General features: G+C 46.4%; 1 protein-coding gene across 4 annotated transcripts in view; it reads left to right on the forward strand.

Moving 5' to 3' along the window:
* Positions 1-22351, forward strand: part of TAOK3 (TAO kinase 3) — an 88281-nt gene that overhangs the window by 53697 nt on the left and 12233 nt on the right. For 3 of the 4 annotated variants that reach the window (XM_080628903.1, XM_080628904.1, XM_080628902.1), the window contains 4 exons: positions 952-1033; positions 7805-7972; positions 10771-10977; positions 18816-18950. In XM_080628903.1, coding sequence (XP_080485029.1) covers positions 952-1033; positions 7805-7972; positions 10771-10977; positions 18816-18950 — 592 coding nt within the window. The remainder of the gene's footprint in view (positions 1-951; positions 1034-7804; positions 7973-10770; positions 10978-18815; positions 18951-22351) is intronic. The other variant, XM_080628905.1, reaches the window with a different exon arrangement.

Below are 22351 nucleotides of genomic sequence, written 5' to 3' on the forward strand. Positions count from 1 at the left end.
TGGGAGCCAAGGGGTTCCCTGATTCCTGTTCTCTGTGCCCAAGAGGGGAATGTAACTATGGAGTGATGCTTGGCAGAGTCTGCACGTGGCTTGAAGCAATAGCTCCTGACGAGGTGTGGAGTTCCCCCAGTTACACTGCTAGGCAGTGAAGCAGCATAATTATTTCATTGCTAATCATTTTCTCAAACCCACTCTGCTTCGGTTTCCTTATTTCATCATCTCTGTTTTGTCCATTCTTCAAGAGTCAAACAACTTGGTCTCACATCAGCACCCATGTTCTGTGCAGAATTTGCAACGCAGAGTAGAGGCAACTTGTGAATACAATGTGAGAATCATACTCTTGATTGCAAGCAGTTTGGGTAGATTCACCTGTTTGCTATCTGTGGCTTTGAGAACACAGGGAATAAGTAAGGTGCCTTTTATGCTCCTTCAGAGTTCAGTGGCACCTAGATCATCAGTTTTCTTTCTAGTTGGGATACTACCTCATATATAGCTTAAAGTCATGTTAAACTAGGCATTGTAGCAAGGTGCTGTAGCGAGTCAGGGTTACAAGCAGTGGGAAGCTTCTAGAGACTGGAGTGCTAAGGTAACAAACGTGTTTCTGGAGTTACCAACAACTTCAGTGCCATCTATTTTTAAGTAGTCAAAGTCAAATTGAAACCAGTGACTGGTATGCACAGTTCCTGCTTGCTTTTCAGTTTGTGGTTGGGGATAATTGGACATTCATGGTTGTTTCAACAGTCTTTAACTGGTGAGAGAACTGACGGCATCGACTTACTTGGAGTTTAGGGAAGTCCAGTCGATTTCTCTGCCCTAGAACTAAAGAACACATCAGTCCAGGTTTTTCTTTTGCTTTGCACTGATAAGTTTGTGTCTGTTCCAGCTCCTGAGCTGCTCTTTCATTTAGAACTTTTGTTTCCTTTATTTGTTTTGTTTCTTTTTGATTTACAGGTCAGACTCCTTTAGGGGATTTGTTGATTACTGCTTACAGAAAATACCTCAGGAAAGGCCATCATCCACAGATCTCTTACGGGTAACTTTTCATGTCTTTTCCAGAAAGTTGGAAAACAAACCTGTTTGTGTGCCAAAAGAGTTATAGAGATGGGGAACAAATACTTACCTTTTCCAAAAGAAAGATTGTTTGGCTTGCTTTCAGTTGAATCAAGAGAGTTTTGGGATCTTCTAAAGTGTATTTTGGGCTGAAGTAACTTCATTTCCTGACTTTGCCTGTTAGGGAAATCACAGTTGTCTTTATAACGTGATGCTTGAGTCAAACTACTGGGAAGACTGGAGCACCTCCCGTATGGAGACAGGCTGAGAAAGTTGGGGCTGTTCAGCCTGGAGAAGAGAAGGCTGCATGGAGACCTCAGAGCAGCCTTCCAGTATCTGAAGGGGGCCTACAAGGATGCTGGGGAGGGACTCTTCATCAGGGACTGTAGGGACAGGACAAGGGGTAACGGGTTAAAACTGAAACAGGGGAAGTTTAGATTGGATCTAAGGAAGAAATTCTTTACTGTGAGGGTGGTGAGGCACTGGAATGGGTTGCCCAGGGAGGTTGTGAATGCTCCATCCCTGGCAGTGTTCAAGGCCAGGTTGGACAGAGCCTTGGGTGCCATGGTTTAGTGTGAGGTGTCCCTGCCCATGGCAGGGGGGTTGGAACTGGATGATCTTAAGGTCCTTTCCAACCCTGACTATTCTATGATTCTAAGAGTAGAGGTAGGTTATGTGGTAGAACAGAGACACTCTGAATGAGGAGTTACTCGGGGTAGCAGCCCAACACCCTGCTCCTGTTACACCCCAGAGATCTGCAGAGCTGATACCTGTGTTAGAGAGCTTGCAAGCCTCATGGGATACTAGTGTGAGTAACAGAGGGTTTTAGCTGAAGGAAGGACCTGTCAGCATGAGGGGATAGAAGGACAATCCTGTACATACTTTACCCAAAAGTCTTATCAAGGACAAGCAGGTCCAGAACTGTGTTAGTTCAAGCTGTACAACAGAAGCGAATTCTAACCAATAGCTTTCTGTGAAGGCAGGATTGAGGAGTGTGTTTCCTCCTGCTTTGATGAAGGAGGTTTGACCAGCCTCTCTGCTACACTGAGCTGTTAGTAGGATGCCCTGAGTTGTGACTGTGCTGCGCTATGTGGTCTCTGGAAAAGCAGACAGAAATAAGGGATGAAACTGCAGGTGACCCCATTTGCAGGGCAGAGGGAGTGAGGAAACTAACTTGGTGCAGCCTGTGTGAAAGCCAAGACCCTTTTGGAGCAGTTACACACTTCGGTGTGCAGTAATGTAACTACTAACTTGCTAATGCTCCTTTCTATGTATTCTTTAACCCTGCTTACCTTCTCCAGTAAGGAAGAATGTTACTTTTCTCTTGTGTAACAGGCAATACTTGCTACCAAGCTTATATATAATTAAGCATTATTATAATTACATTATATATGTAATGTACTACAGGCTTTCTGTGTGGAAGTGATAGAAAACCCAAAAAGGCCTTTTAATTGCTACTTAAAGTCTAGACTTAACCAGGCTTCACAAGATGCCTGGGCAATAGCAGCTCTTCTGCAGAGCTGGTAGTACTTGGAGCACTGTGTTCCACACGAGCAGAGGATTGAGCTCTTAATAAAGATTTACAGATAGTGGCTGATTATTTAAAGGAACGTGGGTATTAGAGATGGGAAGAGACTTGATGAGTTAAGTTTATCTCCTGGCAATGCAGGATTGTGCTGTGTGGGGTGCTCTGAACTGCCCTATCCTGTCTTTTGGGGGCTTTTTATAGGGGTCTCTTTTGACAGCCGCAGGTGATGTTCAGGAAGGTTGTCTTGGCCCTTTTCTCTAGTAATGCTGATGTGAACATGATGAATTCTTTATTCAGACCTTTTGAGTATGTATCTTTTAATGATTCTCAGTTCAGCCCTTGGTTTTGCTCTATTCTTGTAAATCACTCATTTAGGCCCTTCTGATGCACTTTTTGGTTTAGTGGGGGTTTTGTCTATAGTTCCTCAGGCTACACGGGTGCTTCTGGCAGTACTCTGCAGATAGTGAGCTGGGACAGGCTGGCTCTGCTCTGCGCTGTTACAGGAGGAGGTTCTGATGCTGTGTTCTTTTGATCGCTGCCTGGTGCTCTAGTCCTGACTGATTTATTGGTTAGTGCCAACTGTAGATCCCTCCTCATATTATTAGTTACCAAACATACTCTGCATCTATCTTTTTGCATCGTGTGTTTCCGGGCATCACATTCTTTAAGCTTCTTTCTAGTCATGTAGCATTGTATTTCCATCTGTGTTTCTGGTCTCCATTTTCCAATGATTTTTTTTGTCCTAGATGCATTTTGAGCAATTCCTCTTGATTCATTAACATCCTGTAACTTGCTTCTGTTCTCTATTCACATTTCATATTTAACTGTTAAAAGTATCGCTAACAGTTTAGGTCTAGGTTAACATCTTCCCCTAATCAAACCACCATAAGCAAGAGTTGTTCATATCCCATTAATAGGTTCTTTACTGAACCAAATTAATTAGAATTTGGTTTGACAATAACTGTATGGTTTTGGAAAGTGCCTCGTACAGGTTCATAATAGCCAAGAGCATGTAGGAGGGGGGACCTGTGCTGGGACTGCCAAAGCTTTGTCAGTGGATCATGAACAAGTTCCAGTTGAAGTCATTTGGTTTCAGTTTACCTGAGAATCAGAGAATCATAGAATGGCTTGGGTTGGAAACAACCTTAAGATCATCCAGTTCCAACCCCCTGCCATGACGTATAGGAGCTGCTTATAACTCCAAGCGTTTTGTGTTAGGGAAAATCAGGAGGTGCCTTCCATGAGAAGGTGGGGATGTGTGAAATCCCATCCAGCCCCTTTTCCATCAGGCTTTAAGTGTTTCCTTTCTTTAAAATGGATGAGTGGCCCTGCTGTTCGTCTGCTTGCTGCATGGCGTGCTGCTGTTCCACACCAGCTAAACAGCAATCAGAGTTGCCTTAAACACCTGAGCAGAGGAATTGCTGCTTCCATTGGGCGTTTCGCTTCATTTCCACAGTAGGTTAGATTGCTGTTCGGTGTCTACCTGACAGCCTTTTCATGCTGATTCCTGTTCTAAGGCTACCATTCAGCCTTTGTTTTATGGCTTCTCTTGTTGCTCTTTCAGCTCAGTAAAATGCATTTTCATGGATGCTTCTGAGGCTCTTGAGGAGAGAACTCGAAGCCCTGTGCTCTTTACTGAACAGCGAGCTGTGCGCTCGCTTCTGTCCTTGCTTTAAGCCTGGACCACAGGGAATATTTAACACTCAGGCCTTCACTCTCCAGGTAAAGGCTGATGAACGAGCTCATTCGTACTCTCTCTTCAGCTCCTGGTGTATTTCTTGTCCTGTGATGCATTTGTGCTGTGGCACAGCACCAGCGTTCTGTTTGCTGGTTCTGCTTGCAACACCCTGACAATCCTCTGCCCAGCTAATAGGTTTGTGTTGTGGCTTTCAGGAATGATTCATTCATGTGGATTGGCAGCCTCTCTGCTCTCTAGGAACAGTGTGAGTTCACTGAAGGATATGATTTCATGAGTACCTTAGGTTGGAGCCTGTACAAACAATTGGGGCCGAGATCTTTAATCATGCATGTTCAGTCTTTTTAGTTGGTTTTAGGTGTTCAGAACAGTAGCCAAGATGTTCCCTCCTGCAGTAGCTCTCCCTAAAGCTTCTTAGATGAGAAGATTCATGATGGTTTTGCCCTCTGAGGGCTTCTCACTTGCATGCAGTAAATGGGGATAAAGCAAATTTGGGGGGGGGGGACGACACCTTTTCTTAAAGGGAACTGAATTTTAAATGGTGTGTTTGAAAATTAATCCCATTTCAATTCCCTGTCCTGGATGGAAACAGTCAGATGGTTGTAGTGAGATTAAAATGCGGTTTACATTTAAAAATCACAACCAAAAACTCTCACTAATGGTTTTCACTTTTAAAGTTAAAAGCAATTGTAACCCTTGCATGAAACACTTCTTTTTCTCCTCTTTTTTCTCAGCTTGCATGACATTCCCAAGGGATTTGTTTTAGTCACTCAGCCAACATAGGATCACAGAATGGTTTGGGTTGGAAAGGACCTGAAGATCATCCAATTCCAACCCCCTGCCATGGGCAGGGACACCTCACACTAGCCCGTGTCACCCAAGGCTCTGTCCAACCTGGTCTTGAACACCGCCAGGGATGGAGCATTCACCAGTTTCCATGTGGTTCATTCCAGTCTTGAGTAGTGTTTGAATATGAAGCAAATCCTCTTTCCAGTTAAATGAGTATTTACACTGTTAAAGAATACACATAACCAAGTAGACACTGCACATATAGGATGGATTTAAGTACAGGGTTGTTCATCCAAATGCATTACTGCTTTCTAAATATTATCTATAGTGAGATAAAGCTGAATACCTTTTTCTAATCATAAATAAGCTGTGGATTGTTGCTCTTTACAGAGAAATAAACGCTGATTTATCTGCACTGGGGAGCAGAAATGATTCGTTTTGTTTCTGTGTGAAATGATGTTTAGAACTCTGAGCTACAATTCAAACATCAACACCACCACTGCTAGCGAAAAGAAATGGCTAGAAAAGGCTAGCAGCCTTCCAGTATCTGAAGGGGGCCTACAAGGATGCTGGGGAGGGACTCTTCATCAGGGACTGTAGTGACAGGACAAGGGGTAACGGGTTCAAACTGAAACAGGGGAAGTTTAGATTGGATCTAAGGAAGAAATTCTTTACTGTGAGGGTGGTGAGGCACTGGAATGGGTTGCCCAGGGAGGCTGTGAATGCTCCATCCCTGGCAGTGTTCAAGGCCAGGTTGGATGAGGCCTTGGGTGCCATGGTTTAGTGTGGGGTGTCCCTGCCTATGGCAGGGGGGTTGGAACTGGATGATCTTAAGGTCCTTTCCAACCCTAACTGTTCTATGATTCTATGATTCTATGATTCTATGATTCTACAAGGGACGAGCTGTCCCCATTAGCAAAACAGTCTGAATTCATTTAAAAGCAAGAAATAAGCCTGTGGCAGAATACTTTCCATGCTTATTTACAAATCATTGCAAGATCATCAGCTCCTCCCTTTAGCTGCTTTGTACGCCAGACTCCTGGTCTTAGGTGGGCTGCATTCATGGAGTGGTTACTCCAGCTACTGTTGGATGTATCAGCTCCTCAACTGGAGGGATGACCACACGTTGAGGGTAGAAATGCTTTTCCCTGTCCTATGAGACCATGAGCACACAGAAGAGCTGTGAGGCCAAGTGGCCGGACGTGACCCTCCTGACCCTCTGCACGTGGGGTCCAGCTACTGAGGCTGTCTAGCAAAAGGCCATTGGAGCATGTACAGTCAGAGTAGAGAACAGCTTTTTCCCACCCTTTCTCTCTTTCATTGTTCATGTTTCTAGAAATGTGCAGAAGATGTTTGTGCTTTAAGGCTGTCTCACATGGTACACACTAGGCAGCATCCCCAACTCTACTGATACCATGTAGAAGATTGGCAAGTGTATGCTTGGGCTGTCTAATCAAGTCAGAGGTTAAATGGGAAAGCTGTGAGGCTTTCATACTCTATTGCCAGTTGTACAGTGCAAGGAGAATGTGTGTCATAGAGAACAGCTTTTAATTGTGTATTTTAATGCCATTGAAGAATTTATTGTTAAGTCTGCACCTAAAACCTGGGCTTAAAGTACATCCTTAGCAGTTCTATCCTTAGTACATCCTTAGCAGGATGTACTAGGAGTCAGGTAAGAACCTAACTTTAACTCTGCCTGCAAATTATACTTCAAGTTATATATAACTAAACCTTGCAGTCTTCTTACTGGTTTTATGTATGAATTGGGATAGATAGATGTAGGATAAATCTCTGCATGTAGCTTAGGCGGGTAGACTTGCATACTTAAGATTGATCCTTCTTTGTCCTTCACGTGTTTTGTTCATTCTAAAGTCCTTTGTAAAGTTTGAAGCGGCACCATCTTGTACCTACTATCATAAAATCATAGAATGGTTTGAGTTGGAAGGACCTTAAAGCTCATCTGATTCCATCCCCCTGCCACAGGCAGGGACCCCTTCCACTGGAGCAGCTTGCTTCTAGCCCCGGTGTCCAACCTGGCCTTGAACACTGCCAGCGATGAGGCAGCCACAGCTTCTCTGGGCACCCTGTGCCAGTGCCTCAGCACCCTCACAGGGAAGAGCTTCTGCCTAAGAGCTCATCTCAGTCTCCCCTCTGGCAGGTTAAAGCCATTCCCCCTTGGCCTATCAGTTGCTTCCAGTGAATGAACTCAGGAAGGGACAAATCAGCTGCATTGCCTGGAGAGCTCAGAAAACCTGACCCTGCTCCAAACTCTTCTACCTGAGACAGGAAAGTGAACTGGGGAGTCAGGAGTAGAGGGAGCTTGCAAAGGGTCGGCCAGGTCTCTGCCTCTCCATCCAGTACCCAGCTTCTCCATGTTCTCCTCTACACACACATGAGTTTCAAGCAGCAAACTGATTTTTGCCTTCACTTCTCTGTACTCTGCCTTTGGCTTCAGTTCTGTGCTTAAGAGATCTGAACCAAACATTCTGCAGCCCACTCTTCAAAACTCGGTGTGTAGCATGATCAGTTTGGTTATTTGATGTAGTGATGAGCACAGTCAGTGTACTCAGTGCTCAATGTGTTTGGGCTCTTTCTTCGTGAGTATTAGTAACTATTGAATATGAACAGCCCAATTACTGAACAGGAGCTGTCATGTCAGGTGTCTCAAGTCACTGTGTTCCTGTTTTGACATCAAACATACCTGTGCCATGTCTGAAGCGATGCGTTTTCCTTTCATTCAGCACGATTTTGTCCGCCGGGACCGACCACCGCGGGTGCTCATAGACCTCATCCAAAGGACAAAAGATGCGGTGCGTGAGCTGGACAACCTGCAGTACCGGAAAATGAAGAAGATCCTTTTCCAGGAGACCCGGAACGGGCCCCTGACTGAGTCTCAGGAAGAGGAGGAGGTACTTTGAGTTTGTTACCCCATTTGCACTGTTAGAAATAATCTCCAGGCAAGTGAGATGTTCCTTAATGAGGCAGAACAAGCACAGCCTAGGAGAGGCTGCAATCCGTGTTGTGTTGGAGTATCACCTGGATAGGCAAAGAGACAGCATAATCTGAGTTAATAGCCCTTTTACTCACTGTTAGCTGTACGTTTAATGGCAGCTTTGAAACTCTGGATGTTTTTCAAGTGGTGGCCTTTCTTCTGAAAGCTTTAGGGAAGAAACTCATCTGGAGGGAGCAGAAAGTGGCTCACAGCCTGTGTGAAGGAGGGTCTGCGACAGCCCGAGCTTTCCTTTCTCATAAGCACAGGCAAGGGCACTTGGTTACTATTTTTTCCCTTGCCATAACTTTACTGTAAGGTGATGGGTCTCTCAGGAGCTGAAAAGCAAATCACCAAAATAGCAAGACTTCTTTTCTTAAGTTCTTTAATGTTAAAGAAGAAGGTTAAAGATGTAAAATTTAGTTTCAGTTTAAATCTTGTAATAACCAGCCCACTTAATCAGTGTATGATAACTGACACTAACTGTGGCTTAGAGAAGGAAACCAGTCATTTTACAGTGTCACTTCATGCAGGCACGTTGGATAAATAAATCTGTGCCTGCTTCTCTACAGACAGAATTGACAGGCAAATTGATGCTTGTATTTCTTTCTGCTCAATATGGCCAGATAATATCCAGTGAGATGTCCGAGCTCAGCATATATTCAGGGACTTGGTTTTGAGGTTTGTGTAGGGCAGTTGTTCCTTTAAAGTTAAACTAGAGCTCTGGTTTAAGAGGTGGGTGAGCCTGGGTGTCAGATGGAGAAGGAGGGGACTGGCACTTAGCACTATCCTTCACTTTGGAGGAGATGCCCAGAAGGAGTAAGAACAGCAACCACTGTGATTAAAGCTACAAAGTGCTTCTGTTCTAACCCTCCAGATAGCCAACTTCTAAACCTCAAGCTGAGTTGTGGGATGGGAGGATAGGCAGACTTCTGCACTGAAACCTTCAAGCTTTCTCTACCCATGTGTGAAAAGCTGGGGGGGTGGTGACAGTATGAAAGCACAAGGGAATGGATTTCCCACTTGGTTGTTGATCCAAGCTCAACAGCTAAGTGGGATACATGTGGTAGTAGTTGACTTCAAGATGTATTTTCTTCTGTTCTTCCTGTCCCTGCCCCTCAAATAAGAGGGGGGAAAAGATATTGTATCTCCAGGAATTAACTCTAATGAAGCTCACGCTACTCTGCATGTGCACAGCATGCTCTGCACTGTTTTACCACCAAGCTTGTGTACCATGAAAGGTATGCTCATGTTTATCACTAACTTGGCAGTGAAAATGAAACATAGCACGTGCTTCAGTTACTACTTAATGGGTTAACAGAAGCTGCTGAGCTGCAAATGCGATGAAACAGTGCCTTTTTCTACTTCAGGCTTTCTAAGGTGGGAAAGGAGCATTACGAATCTGTAACACTTAAAACATTACTAATGCTTTCCTCAGAGCTCTTGCAAGAAACTTAAGGTCATTTGGAAAGGCTTCAAGTCAGGAAGCCAGTGTTAAGGTCGAACATGCCATCTCATCCCTGTCCTTTGTGCATATACACTCATCAATTACAGAGCCATATCCTCATCTTGGATGCTTGGTTATTTCTTCTGCAACTTCATATAAGCATCCTGGAAACACTTTAGTTCTCATGTGGCCGTGTTCTCTATAAAACAGTGCTCTTGGATTTGAAGTACTGTCACACAGGCTCTGGTGATCTGCTGATTGCTTCAAACATAATCACACAATCAAATTCAAATCTGTCAGTTTGAGCTTTCTGTCAGTCCCCAGTGAAATGAGTTCCCTCTTAAGTGATTTGTAATGTGATTCTCCCCAAGCTCACTCTGGAGGCCAGGACAGTCTGCGTGCAGTAGCAGGCCATTCATTTTGGTGAGTTGGAGCTATTTTGGGCCTGAAGGATGCTGAAGGATGGTTGGACTTCTCGGTCCTCACTGTGAATTCCTTGCAAGCCTCTTCAGTGCCACTAGTTAATCACAGAACTCCATAAATTCTCCTAAATCAGTCCAGATTAAGCGCATACTCTGGGAATACTGTACTTGTATGAGTATGCAACAAGAAGAGAAGCTGCTAACTTCTGATGTTTATCTGTACAATCAAAGCTATATATATTTACAACAGTTTCAATGCAGGCTCTTCTGAGTGAGCTGCTTAAAGGTGGATGAAGAATTTATCTTGGCTGAAAAGACAAGGCTAAAGGGGCTTTTAGCGTGACGAAATGTAATTGCTGACTGCTTGGGACATGGAGGTTAAAACCTCTACGCCTGTTAAGCACCATGTGCTATTTATCAAGTAAGAATCCAAATGGATTCATTGTCTTATGTGTTTTCTGGTGCACAAGATGTGTTGTAGCTTGTCCTGACTTGGAATATTGTTTTAATACAAACTTAAATCACTCCTTTTAATTATGAGACTCCTTCCACCAGCCATCCAGTATTCCTGGATCTCTCCTCTTCAAGCCAAAAGCTATGCCCAGACTTACTGATACATGGAAAAAACTGGCTTGAAGCCTGATGCAGTAAGATTACAGGGGAAAAGGCAAAAGCTAACTGTCCCACGTGGAGTATTTCATAACCCAAGCAGCATTGGGAAATGTGGTTGCTGAAATAATGACTTTTAACTCTGCAGAGTCACCTGTAAAAGAAGCTCTGGGCATTGCAGGCACGTGCTGGGCAGGTGATCTCCTGCAGTGTTTGTAACTGATGCCCCTTGTTTCATAGGACAGTGAGCATGGATCAAACCTGAGTAGGAAGATGGACAGTCTGGGCAGCAACCATTCCATCCCAAGTATGTCTGTGAGCACAGGCAGTCAGAGCAGCAGTGTGAGCAGCATGCAGGAGGTCCTGGATGAGAGCAGCCCCGAACTGGTCATGATGCATAGTGATGAGAGCACAATTAATTCCACTTCCTCCGTTGTCCATAAGAAGGTATGTTCTCTGGTGCTCTCTGTAGCTTCCTGTAGTCCCTGCTATTGCTTGTGTTGGCTCACCTGCATAGTGCCCAAGCATCAGTGTGTTGTGGTCTTGTGCTGAGCCATCTGCTGGGAGCAGGAGCTGGTGTTGGGCTTGCCAGAATCAAGTTCTGTGGTTGTTTTTTTCCTGTTTAAAAGCTAAACTCTGTTTAAATAACCTCTGAAAGTAAAACAGAGGTCACTAATGAAAGGTAGTGCTCTCAGTGTCTAGGCAGGGGTCGCACAGACTTACTGCATGCCTCCTTACCCAGCCCTGCATGTGCACTACTTCAGCTCTGCTTGTAACAACAGTCCTTGTTTCCTTGTGAGTGATTGTACTGTATTATGTAGTATGGTGACAAGTGCTTGTAGCAGCTAAGCTAACTGTTTGCCAGTCACAATGTATGATTAAAATCTCCTTGCACTTGGATTCCCCTCATGAGAAGTGGAAGTGTGCAGAGCTTTGGACCCTTCCCACGAGGTATGTTTTGGTCAAGTTCCACTCAGTGCCTTTCTGCTCGTTTGCTGCATGTTGTGATCTGTTGCCTTTCATTTCCTTAGTGCTAGATAGCAATCTGAAGTTGTCTAGTTGTAAGTTGGCATCTAATCTAAGGTCATTGGACTAAAATAGTTTTGGCTTGGCCTTAGCGGTGTCTTTGCTAGCGGGCAGTAAAATGTAAGTTGTTTGTGTGATTGCATATGCAAAGAGCCTCAGAGTGTACATGTGCTTTTTGCCAGAGGAATTCAAACATTCCAGCAGCAGGAAAAGTATGAATTTCTCATTTGTAAGGTTACAGTAAAACCTGGCTTTAACTAACAAGATATTTGGAAGCAATTTTTCCTCCTGAAACATTGTTTGTGTAATTGAATGTTGAAATGCTTAGAAAAGGGATTACTTTTTTACCAAAAGCTTCCCTTTCATATTTAAAGATCCTGGCAGATCAGCTGCATGCTTTTTTGGGCTTTACATCTTTCTAAATACACTTGTAATAGCATTTTCAGAGAAGACTTTATTTCCACCTGTCTGAAGAAAACAGTGTTGAGTCCAAACTGCCAGCCCGACACCATCCTAAATGAAGAGCAGTGCCACTGACTTGATGTTCTGGGTGATGGTAGCTGGAGCTCCTTCTCATTCTGTGTAGGCTTCAGAAACCCACATTCACTTTGATTTTACGTTGTTGAGTAGTCATATGCATTAAAATAGAAGCTTGCGGGACTGATTTACACAGGAGTCATGCATTGTGCTGTTTCTGAGTGCTCAGTATAGCACTGATCAGTGTCATGCCAGTTGATGAAAACAAAATGTGAGGCACTCCGATCAGACATAAATTGTATTTGGGAAAGAAGTAGAGTTCCTGCTTGTTTTAAGGGTAGTATTTTGCTCCATAGTGGTTGTATGACACTTCTAAAGTACAAATACAGGGAGATTTCTGAGGCTACAAACTCAGGCCTCTTCAGCTTCTGCGTAACTGCTGTTTTCTTGAGATTAATTGGACATGAGGAGGAAGTTCTTTACTGTGAGGGTGGTGAGGCACTGGAATGGGTTGCCCAGGGAGGTTGTGAATGCTCCATCCCTGGCGGTGTTCAAGGCCAGGTTGGATGAGGCCTTGGGTGCCATGGTTTAGTGTGGGGTGTCCCTGCCCATGGCAGGGGGGTTGGAACTGGATGATCTTAAGGTCCTTTCCAACCCAAACCATTCTGTGATTCTATGATTAAGATGTTCAGTTGAGGAAAATGCATCAACATGTCACCACATGGAAGCTTTTGTCAGCTGGTGTAAAAAAACAGGGTCTCCTGCACACTCGAAACTGAAGTATTGTGAAAGAAATCACCTGTGGATCTCTTAACACAGGTTTCTTAGGGTAATTTTGGGAGCACAGACCCCAGTTCTGCACTGATGGCCTTTACAAAACAGTTAACAGCTGGCTGTGATTACCAGTTCCTGCAGTGGAGCAGGTACCTTCTCAATTGGCAAATGTTACCTTCCAGTGTATGGATGTGTAGGGCAAATTTGGACTATGAGTAGCATGATATATTCCAGTCTGTAAATGTATTGTTTTAATTTAGTATGTGCTTTTTGTGTTTTATTTATTCTCTGTTACTTTGGGGAATGCCATTTTAAATGGAAAATTGCTTCATGTGTTTATTAACACGCATGAAAAGCCTAAAATCGGAGCAGGACACTTGAGGGGATTTAAATACACATACATCCCACTCTGGTTTTAAGGTGAGGGTTCTTATTCTGAAGACATTTCAATTTGTGCTTGCTTTAACTATGGTGGAGCTGCTCCACACAACTTGGTTTTGTTCTAGCAGGTGAGGAGCAGGGAGTTTGGTAGCACTCTGGAGCCTAATCCCAAACCAAATGGGAAGAACCTGAGGTTCAGGTTTAAGTTAAGCTTTTGATTTGTATTTAATCAGCCTTTAAAAGCTAAAAGGAAAACACTGATGCACATACTTAGTCAACTGTTTGCATTATGTGGGCGTATTGGTGATGATGCTTTGATTTTTGCCTGATGGAGAACAGTATTTGTGATAAATCATCCATGAAAAGCAGGTACAGCCTCACCCGTTCCACAATACAAGGCTTTGGGGCAGCAGTAATGCTCTATGTTTCTAAACTTGTACTTAGAATAAAGGTGATGCCCACCTATCAGCAGAGTAGAACTTGTAGATGGGAAGAAAAATCACTGGACAGAAAGAAAATACTCATAAGGCATAAGTGAATGTGTAGCTTTTTATATAACCTAGTTTATAGCTATGTCCTAAACTCCTGGGAGGAAAAGAATTGCTGTAATGCCTGCTGCTGTGGCAGGGAGCCTGCATCTTCCCTTTCTGGGATCCCAGCCCATCCTTAGGATGTTTCTTCAGGAGGATGCCTTACTCACCAGCAGGTTCTTTGCAGGAAATTCAGGTGCCCAGACTGAATGAGCTGTCCTCCTACCCTGCTCAAAGCTTTTCCTTGTCCCTTGGCAGGTTTCAGATTGGTGACCTCCTCCATGTAAGTCCCAATATGGTCAGTGTAAGAGCTCTGGTTTTCTAACATTTGTCTTCTGAAGACAGTTAACCATGCTCCTCCATCCAGGGATCATCTTTCCTATGGACAGACATTCTCATGTCCATCTCCTGTTGAGAGCTAATTCAGCTACACAGGTTGAGAACTGAAGAGTAGATGAAAGCTCTAATGCAAACCCAATTGTATCAGAGAGCAAAAAAACCAAAGACAAAACAAGGCAGGGACTTAATCTCCAAATACACTGTGCTTCGAAGACACATAACCCACCTTTAAAAGCTAGATAGGTATCAGTTAATTCATCTTAAAGTGAGGATGAAGATTTTGGCTCCCTAAGAGTATAGGCACCAGTTGATGCATCACAGGTAGCTTGCCATCTGCTTTGTTCAACTGCTGGTACATGCCAGTGGGTGTACAGGTGGCTTCCCAGAACTCCTGTTTTGTTGTCCTAAATGAATACGCCAAGTGGTAAGATTGAGAATTCTCCCCCATTGTGTCATTTTGTTTCCATAAAACTTTATACTACTAAAAAGGTCATTCTCCTTTACTCTAAACAGAGAGCCACTGTGGTATGGTTTTGTTCAAATGCAATACAGTCTTGTTGGAGTTACTTCGACATTACAATGATCACTACTTAAGAGGATGAAATTTAGGCAATAAAAATGTCAGGGAATCATAGAATAGTTAGGGTTGGACAGGACTTTAAGATCATCCAGTTCCAACCCACCTACCATGGGCAGGGACACCTCACACTAAACCAGGTCACCCAAGGCTCTGTCCAACCTGGCCTTGAACACCGCCAGGGATGGAGCATTCACAGCTGCCTTGGGCAACCCATTCCAGTGCCTCACCACCCTCTCAGTAAAGAATTTCTTCCTTAGATCCAATCTAAACTTCCCCTGTTTCAGTTTGAACCCGTTACCCCTTGTCCTGTCACTACAGTCCCTGATGAAGAGTCCCTCCCCAGCATCCTTGTAGGCCCCCTTCAGATACTGGAAGCTGCTCTGAGGTCTCCACGCAGCCTTCTCTTCTCCAGGCTGAACAGCCTCAACTTTCTCAGCCTGGCTCCATACAGGAGGTGCTCCAGTTGACAAGTTCCATGTCCTTTTTGTGTTGAGGACACCAGAACTGCACACAATACTCCAAGTGAGGTCTCACGAGAGCAGAGTAGAGGGGCAGGATCACCTCCTTGGACCTGCTGGTCACGCTCCTCTTGATGTTAGGGAATCCTCTGATTAAAATGTAGTTTAGAACAAAAAGATGGAAAGAGGATTTTCATAGAATGGTCTGTGTTGGAAAGGACCTTAAGATCATCCTGTTCCAATGCCCTGCCGTGGGCAGGGACACCTCACACTAGACCATGTCACCCAAGGCCCTGTCCAACCTGGCCCTGAACACTGCCAGGAATTACAGTTGATCATCACAAATTCTTGCCCGATGTCTGTCATACAAACATACTTCTGTAACAACTGTTGGGTGTTGAGTGACTTCCCAAACCCACTGAATCAACCTGCATGTGTCACCTATCACTGCTGTAGTTCATGTGCAGCACTTGCGCTGAGTTGGAGAGGACGCTAGCACAGCAGCTCTGCACAAGTTACAGCTGAGGCAAAGCTGAGGGTGTTTTCCTCTGTACCAACGCTTGTGATTCATACATGCAAAAGATGTTGTTTTTGTGAGATAGAAAGCAGATTTAGGTAATGACGTGGTGAGTTTTGGCTCACGTGTGCCAGCAGTGATGATCCTTCATGGACCTTCTGGAATGATGTCAAGCAGGCTGGTGACATGAAGCCTTTTCTTGAAACACTCCCAATACTTAGACCTCTCTGTAGATTATCCAGGCATTTAGTGCCATGTGTTAAAGTGAGCAATAGCACATTGTTGTTTTCCTTGCTCTTTAAATCCTTAGAAGGAAGGGATTTGCTGCAGTTCCGTTAAAGTCCTTACTATGGTTCAGAAATTGCCTTTCCTGCTTGTCTAGGAGACTGGCAGCCCTTTCCTGTTAGGGAATCCTCTTGTGTAAACAGTGTTTGTGATGGCTTTTCTTTGGTGTGCGTAACAGAAACTGCAGTGTGCAAATGAATGTTGCCTTTGAGGTGGAAGTTGAGATGTTTCAGCTTTGGGATAGTCCCATGTGGTCGGAGCTTGAGGTTGAGGTGTCTAAATCAGCTGCTGAAGATGATGGGACTCCTTCCTCTGCTTTGTTAACTTGTGTTTGATGCTCTGTCCATGCAAAGAGTCGCTGCAGCCATATGACAGTGTGATGTACTGAAAAAAATGTAAATATCAAATGCAATTTATAGATCTGTCTGCCTGGTTTTGCTGTGATGAAAGAGCCAAAATACTCACTGCTTTTCCCATAGGAAAACAAGCAACTCCTATGTACCTACTGAGATGTTTTCTGGTTGCTTCCGTAGCTTGCTTGTTGCAGTTGTCCTCTGAGCAGGTGCTGTATTCACCTAGGAGGTTTTGTTGAAGCAATGTGTTTGTGTGGGGTGGTTTCCCCACTAAAATTCCTTGGAACAAGCTACATCTTGCTCTGAAATGAAACCCCCCAATTCCCTGCTCAGTGTAATTATTGAGTGTTATCAGGAAGGAGTCTGGTCAGAATATCTTGAACATAAAATGAAAGTGCTGTTGGAACATGCTGTTAGTGTTGCTCTTACAAATGCACGGCAGTGGTGCTGAGCAGATCTTCCTCGAGTGCTGTGCTGAGGGCAGGACCTGGTGAAGGCCTTTTTCACCAACGAGGATGGAAAGATGTGGGGTAGAACTGGCATAGGACTCCAGGGAGGAAAATCCAGGTTCTTACTCTGTAGACTGACGCTGGGGCAAGACTCATGGGTTTGAGCATCTTCCATGTGCATTGGAAGATGCTCCAACAATGCTCCAGCAGTAGCCATTTAGATACTAGGTGGCAGCTTTTATATCCAGCTTTTAGATATCCAGGGATTAACTGCCACAGGAACAGGTTTTAGTTATTTGTTTATTTTAGCTTCTTAATCCACAGTGCATGCAGGGGCACATGGGGGTTTAACTGGCTTTGAGTGACTTGCTCTTTAGCATCACTTAAATAACTGGAAGCTCCCCCAGTGCTCTGATCAATGCCTAAAGGGATCTATGAGAAACCTGGAGAGGGGCTTTGGACAAGGGCCTGTAGGGCCAGGCCAAGGGGAATGGCTTTAACCTGCCCGAGGGGAGACTGAGATGAGCTCTTAGGCAGAAGCTCTTCCCTGTGAGGGTGCTGAGGCGCTGGCCCAGGGTGCCCAGAGAAGCTGTGGCTGCCCCATCCCTGGCAGTGTTCAAGGCCAGGTTGGACACAGGGGCTTGGGGCAAGCTGCTCCAGTGGAAGGGGTCCCTGCCCGCGGCAGGGGTTGGAGCTGAATGGGCTTTAAGGTCCCTTCCAACCCAAACCAGTCGGGGATTCTTTGGATGTGTGTGTCCAGGTGAGAAGCAGCTGGAAATTGAGGACAGTACAGAGGGAAGCAAGTGCCTGTGGAGAGGGAAAGGAGCATCAGTGTGACAGCAGTCATGGTAGAGATGCTCCTCCATATCAGCTGGTTTCTCACCATAGGGATTTCTGACCTCACTGATGTCTGCTGTGGCATGGCAGGGTGGCAAAGCTGCTTCTGCTCACCTGCAAACCCCCAGTGCACAGAGGCCACGAGGGCTGGTGACCCTTTGCCTTCTGACATAGGCACTCGCAGCCTTGATCGTGCACCTCTGGCAGCTGGAATCTTGATTTCATTCAGGGAGGATCTGGTTTTTGTCGCGTTGTTTTAGGAGCTTGAGGATGGGAGTCACGCAGCTGCATGTGGGAGATGTGCCACTGCTGGGTACCATTGCTGCTGCCCCATGGAGCCCACGCGGCTGGGCTGGCTGCGCGTGTCCAAAGGCTGCTCCATCCTTAAGGGGTAACCTGTGGGTGCGCTGACTTCTGGCAGTCACCATTTGAACCAGGAAGCTGGTGGTGGTGTTTTTCAGTGCCCTTTGTGGTCGGGGTCTCTCCTTTCTGTGCCCGGTGAGAGCTTTGTTCCGTTGCAGAGCTGGTTTGGCAGATGCAGAGCCGCTCCTCGCGCTGCTGTGCAGCGAGCAGGAGGCAGGTTGCACCGGGAACCGTGCCTGCTAAAACCTGGGAGCTGTTGCTTTAAAAGGGGGGAAAAGAATTAAATCCTTTGTGGGCTGTGGAGAGAAAGTGCTAGAACTGTGCAGGATCATGACTGGAAAGCAGGATCCCTGAGTGGTCACGGAGGCTTTCCTGGTGCTCTCCAGCCTGCCATGCGTTTAGCCAGAATGCTCGTCCTCCACAGCAGATAGCAAACAAGAGACAAAGAAACCCTACTGAGGACGAAGCACTCGGCAAAGGGAATGAGGCAGAATGTTGCTCTGGTGTTAAAAGGGAACAGCACCTTCTTTGCTAGACATGGGAATCACGTTTGTGCTGGGATCGCTCGCTTGCAGTGCTTGAACCCGACCTCTCCGAGGAGTCCGACCGCCCTGCATCGCTTCCCGCTTCTCCATCCTTTGGGGCTCTGCACCTATGTAACCCTGGAGGGTTAGAGCAGACCCAGAGCCCCACGCCAGCCCCAGCGAGGGACTCGGAAGCCTCCCGATCAGCTGACGTGCCGAGCCTGCAATGTGTTGCTTATTCATTTCGTACGGTGGGAGCTGCCGGGGCTAGCAGAGAGCTGAACTATGCCTCTCCAACCGCCGCGCTTGTGCAGACAGAGGGGTGAGAGCGAGGCAGCCGCCGCGGGAAGAGCACAGCCGGACTTTCTCCTTGTTTTTATCCGTTTCTGCAGGATCATGTATTTATAAGGGATGAGGTGGGCCACAGGGATCGCAGGCCTGAGGTGCGGCCTACCCAGTCAGTGCAGAATCAGGCCCTCCACTACCGGAACCGAGAGCGCTTTGCCACAATCAAATCAGCATCTTTGGTAAGCAGCCACCGCACCCCACCTCCCCTCATCCCCTCTCCCGCTGCAAACGGGTCAGCGATTCCCTGGCTTTCCTCTCCTAATATGTGCTCTTTCCCTGTTGTTGGCATAGCAACGAGATATTGCACTGAAAGATGCTTTAGCTCTGTGTGTGTGAGATGTAAAATGTGATATCTGTCTCGTTTCCCTGTGTGTTTCCAATACGCGCGAGAGAAGCCACCTTCCAGGGTGAAGTTGATATCTCCCCACCCTCCATACCCCTTCCCACTTATCCCTGTTTGTTAATGTGTTTATTTGCATGTGCATAAAGTGTGTCCCTGTGCTCGTGTGGAATCTGCTTCGGTGCCGTGGGGATGCAGATGCCGGTGGGGTTTGAAACAATGAGCTTGCTGCTGCTGCTGCCGCCTGGGTTTTCATTCATTCATTTCTTTCCAGCAGCTCTGGCTGCATTTTTGAGCTGGATCCCTAGGAAGGATCCCTGGGTTGGGATAAGGGAGCGGGCTGTGGGCTTACAAAGGGGGAGGAGGGGGATGGGGTGAATCCATCAGGATTTGTACTATTGCAAATGTGATTGCTGTGGATGCCTTTGTAGTAGGGAAAGGGGTGTGTGCCGGAAGAGTTAGTTGCCGTGCCGCCTCCCCTCGGCACGGGCTGCAGTCGGCGGCAGCCTTTCGGCAGGGAAAGGAGTGGAAAATGGCTTTTTAAAGCAAAAAGAGCTGTCATGGTCAATACTTGCGGGTGCTGGGATTAGAGGTCAGATGGACGGGGAGCGGCAGAAAGTACCCACGGCTCGGCCATGGCACTCGCTCAGTGCTATGACATCATCCCAGACCAACCCCGAAACTACACCAGCAAGCCCTCCCCTTCTTGTCTCACCCTGCCTCGGCGCTGGGGTGTTTCCTCCTCTACCACCATTTCTCCAGCCCCCAAAGCGCTGCCCGTGCCTCCATGCACCAGGCACGGTGTGTGCGTGGCTGTGAGCGGAGGGGAAAAGGCAGCGGCAGTGCCAGAAGCCCAGATTTTCCCTGTGTGGTTTTGCTGCTGATGCTGTGGCATTCGGGGGTCTGGGCAGAGGCTTCCATTTGAGTCCTGTCTTTTATTGCAGGTGTACTTCTGGGTTAGCTGCACCCTGAGTGCTCCTCAGGCTGCTGTCCCCTGCTCCCCCTTCCCTCCCCAGCTTAAAGAGTGACCTAGAAACGTGTGCATTAGAGGGCTTGGTGCAGCAGACCTGACACAGGCAGGATCCTTTGGCTCCTGGAGACCCCCTGCCTTGTGTGTGTGTGTATGTGTGTGTGCATACACCCAGTGCAGTGCCCACACTGCTGCCTGCACTGAGCAAAGAAGTGTCAGATCCAGTTAGGTTGACTGGAGGGAAGAAATGATGAATGACTCAAGTATTGCACTCCAAATAGATACACAATGGGATTGATAAGCAGATATGCGTGTTGAATACATTCATATTCTCTTATTCCATGTGGAAAGCTGCTGCACCTTCTCCCCTGCCTTCAGCAGCGGAGTCCATAGCTCCTGTTTTCCTTGAACATGTCTGCTTTGGTGGCTTGAAGGTGTTGCATGGCAAAGGCCCCCGGGGAGCTGATGGGAGGTGTTGCTGTGAAGGTACGGACTGTGAGGTCTTCCTGCACCTCTGAGCTCTGGGGAAGCCAGGTGATGTCCCAAGGTCACTCCTGAATCCCATGGCAGCCTCCTGTGGGGCTGGGACTGGGATTTAATTCCCTACACACTTGGACTTGCTACATCTGTTAGCTTCAGTGACCCAATACTGCTAAAGATAACCCTAATACAGGGTGGGGAAGATGGTTGGCTTCTTGGAGAACTTCTCTTTTGGGTTTCCATGGAACATGCTCTGATACGAAGCGTGTCTGGGATCGTGCTGGCGGGGCTTAGGGTGAGCAGTACATGCATAGCTTTGGGGGGAGAGGGGAATCCCACCCCTTAGCTCACTGTGTCAGCCAACAGGCCTTTGGAGAAGCACGTGGGGGGTATGTGTCATGTCAAAGCTCTGTTGTCCTCAGCCTGTGCTCACACATCCTCTTCCCAGTGTAGTGGGAAGTTCCACAGCACCACCTTGGTGTGCTCCAGGAGGTGTTACCACATCCGCAGGCTCTAAGGTTATGTGCTGGGGAAGAAGTTTTCCCTGTGTTTAGAACAGAAATGTTCCATTCGATGTCAGTGAACCTTGCGATGGGCCTTCCCTTTAATAACCTTTCATTCCCACCTCTTCGTGTGCCAAAATGGAAATCTGGGGGTGAGGGGAAGCTGATTTGAAACCTATTGCCCAGGAGATGAACACCACCGGGGTCTGTGCCTGGATTGAGTGCTGGTGTGGCTGGCTGACACTTTACCACCATGCATTCAATACTGGATGATGCTGGTGGACTTCTCCCATGCCTGCCCCCTTAGCACCCTTGGGGAGGTAAGGTCAGCCATGATACAAGAACCCAAATGTGTCTGGAATTTATAGGTGAGACCAGAAATTCAGGCTTTATTTACCTCTCTGTGTTAATTTACTCTTTCAACAGCATCTTGAAAAGAGTAATCCTGTAGGAATGTGAGCTCCAGAGCCCACAGTGTTCAAAGCTGAGCAAACCAGCATGGTCTGATGTTCCCAATGTTGTTGCTGCTGACCATCAGTTGGTTCCTCAGCAGCTGGGTGCTGCTTCCTGGCCACAGATAGGGTATGCAGTTGAGAGCATCCAGTGATTTGTGTGGCAGAGAATCAGAAAGTGGGAGTTCTGGCCCCAAATTCAATGGTATGAAGTAATATTTGGGTGGAAAAGCTGGTGTTTGTGGGCTTTGCTGAACAACCCCCCTCAACGTGAGAGCAGGGCAGGGCACTGAGGTTAGGGGCCGGGGCTGTGCGTGTTGCTATTCTTACTGGTGGAGTCCAGAGTCTTGGGCCCTTAAATCCTCGTTATTCCCCCTTAGATCAGGATGCTGCAGAGTGGGGAGAGGCTGCATTGCTGGAAGGATGCTCTCAACTCTGAAGCTGAGTCTCTTTCCAAAACCAAGCTTGAGTAGTTCCAGTGAGTGCAGGGGTCACAGGAGAACTCCATCAGAAGCTCTACACTGCACATGTCCCAGTGGTTTTTCAGTGTGATTCCACTGCCCTGTTGCTCTGCAAAAGCATCATGTGAATAATAAGGGAACCAGACAGAATTCCAGATGAAATAAGGTGGGAATGTTCTTGTCTTTCAGTGATGCTTTGGGGTTACTCCGGTTAAAACCAATGGTAGTGGCAAAATGAGCACATGTGGCTAAGAAAGGTGAAGGAGCTTACCTCTGCTCTTCAGTCAAGCAGCAGTTTTAATAACCACTCTTTTCTGGACCACCTTTCTCTGCTCTTTGTGCACACCAGTGTCTCCTCCCCTCTTATTCCTCCT

This window comes from Psittacula echo, assembly GCF_963264785.1.
Source record: "Psittacula echo genome assembly, chromosome: 13".
In the NCBI taxonomy this organism is placed as follows: Eukaryota; Metazoa; Chordata; class Aves; order Psittaciformes; family Psittacidae; genus Psittacula; species Psittacula echo.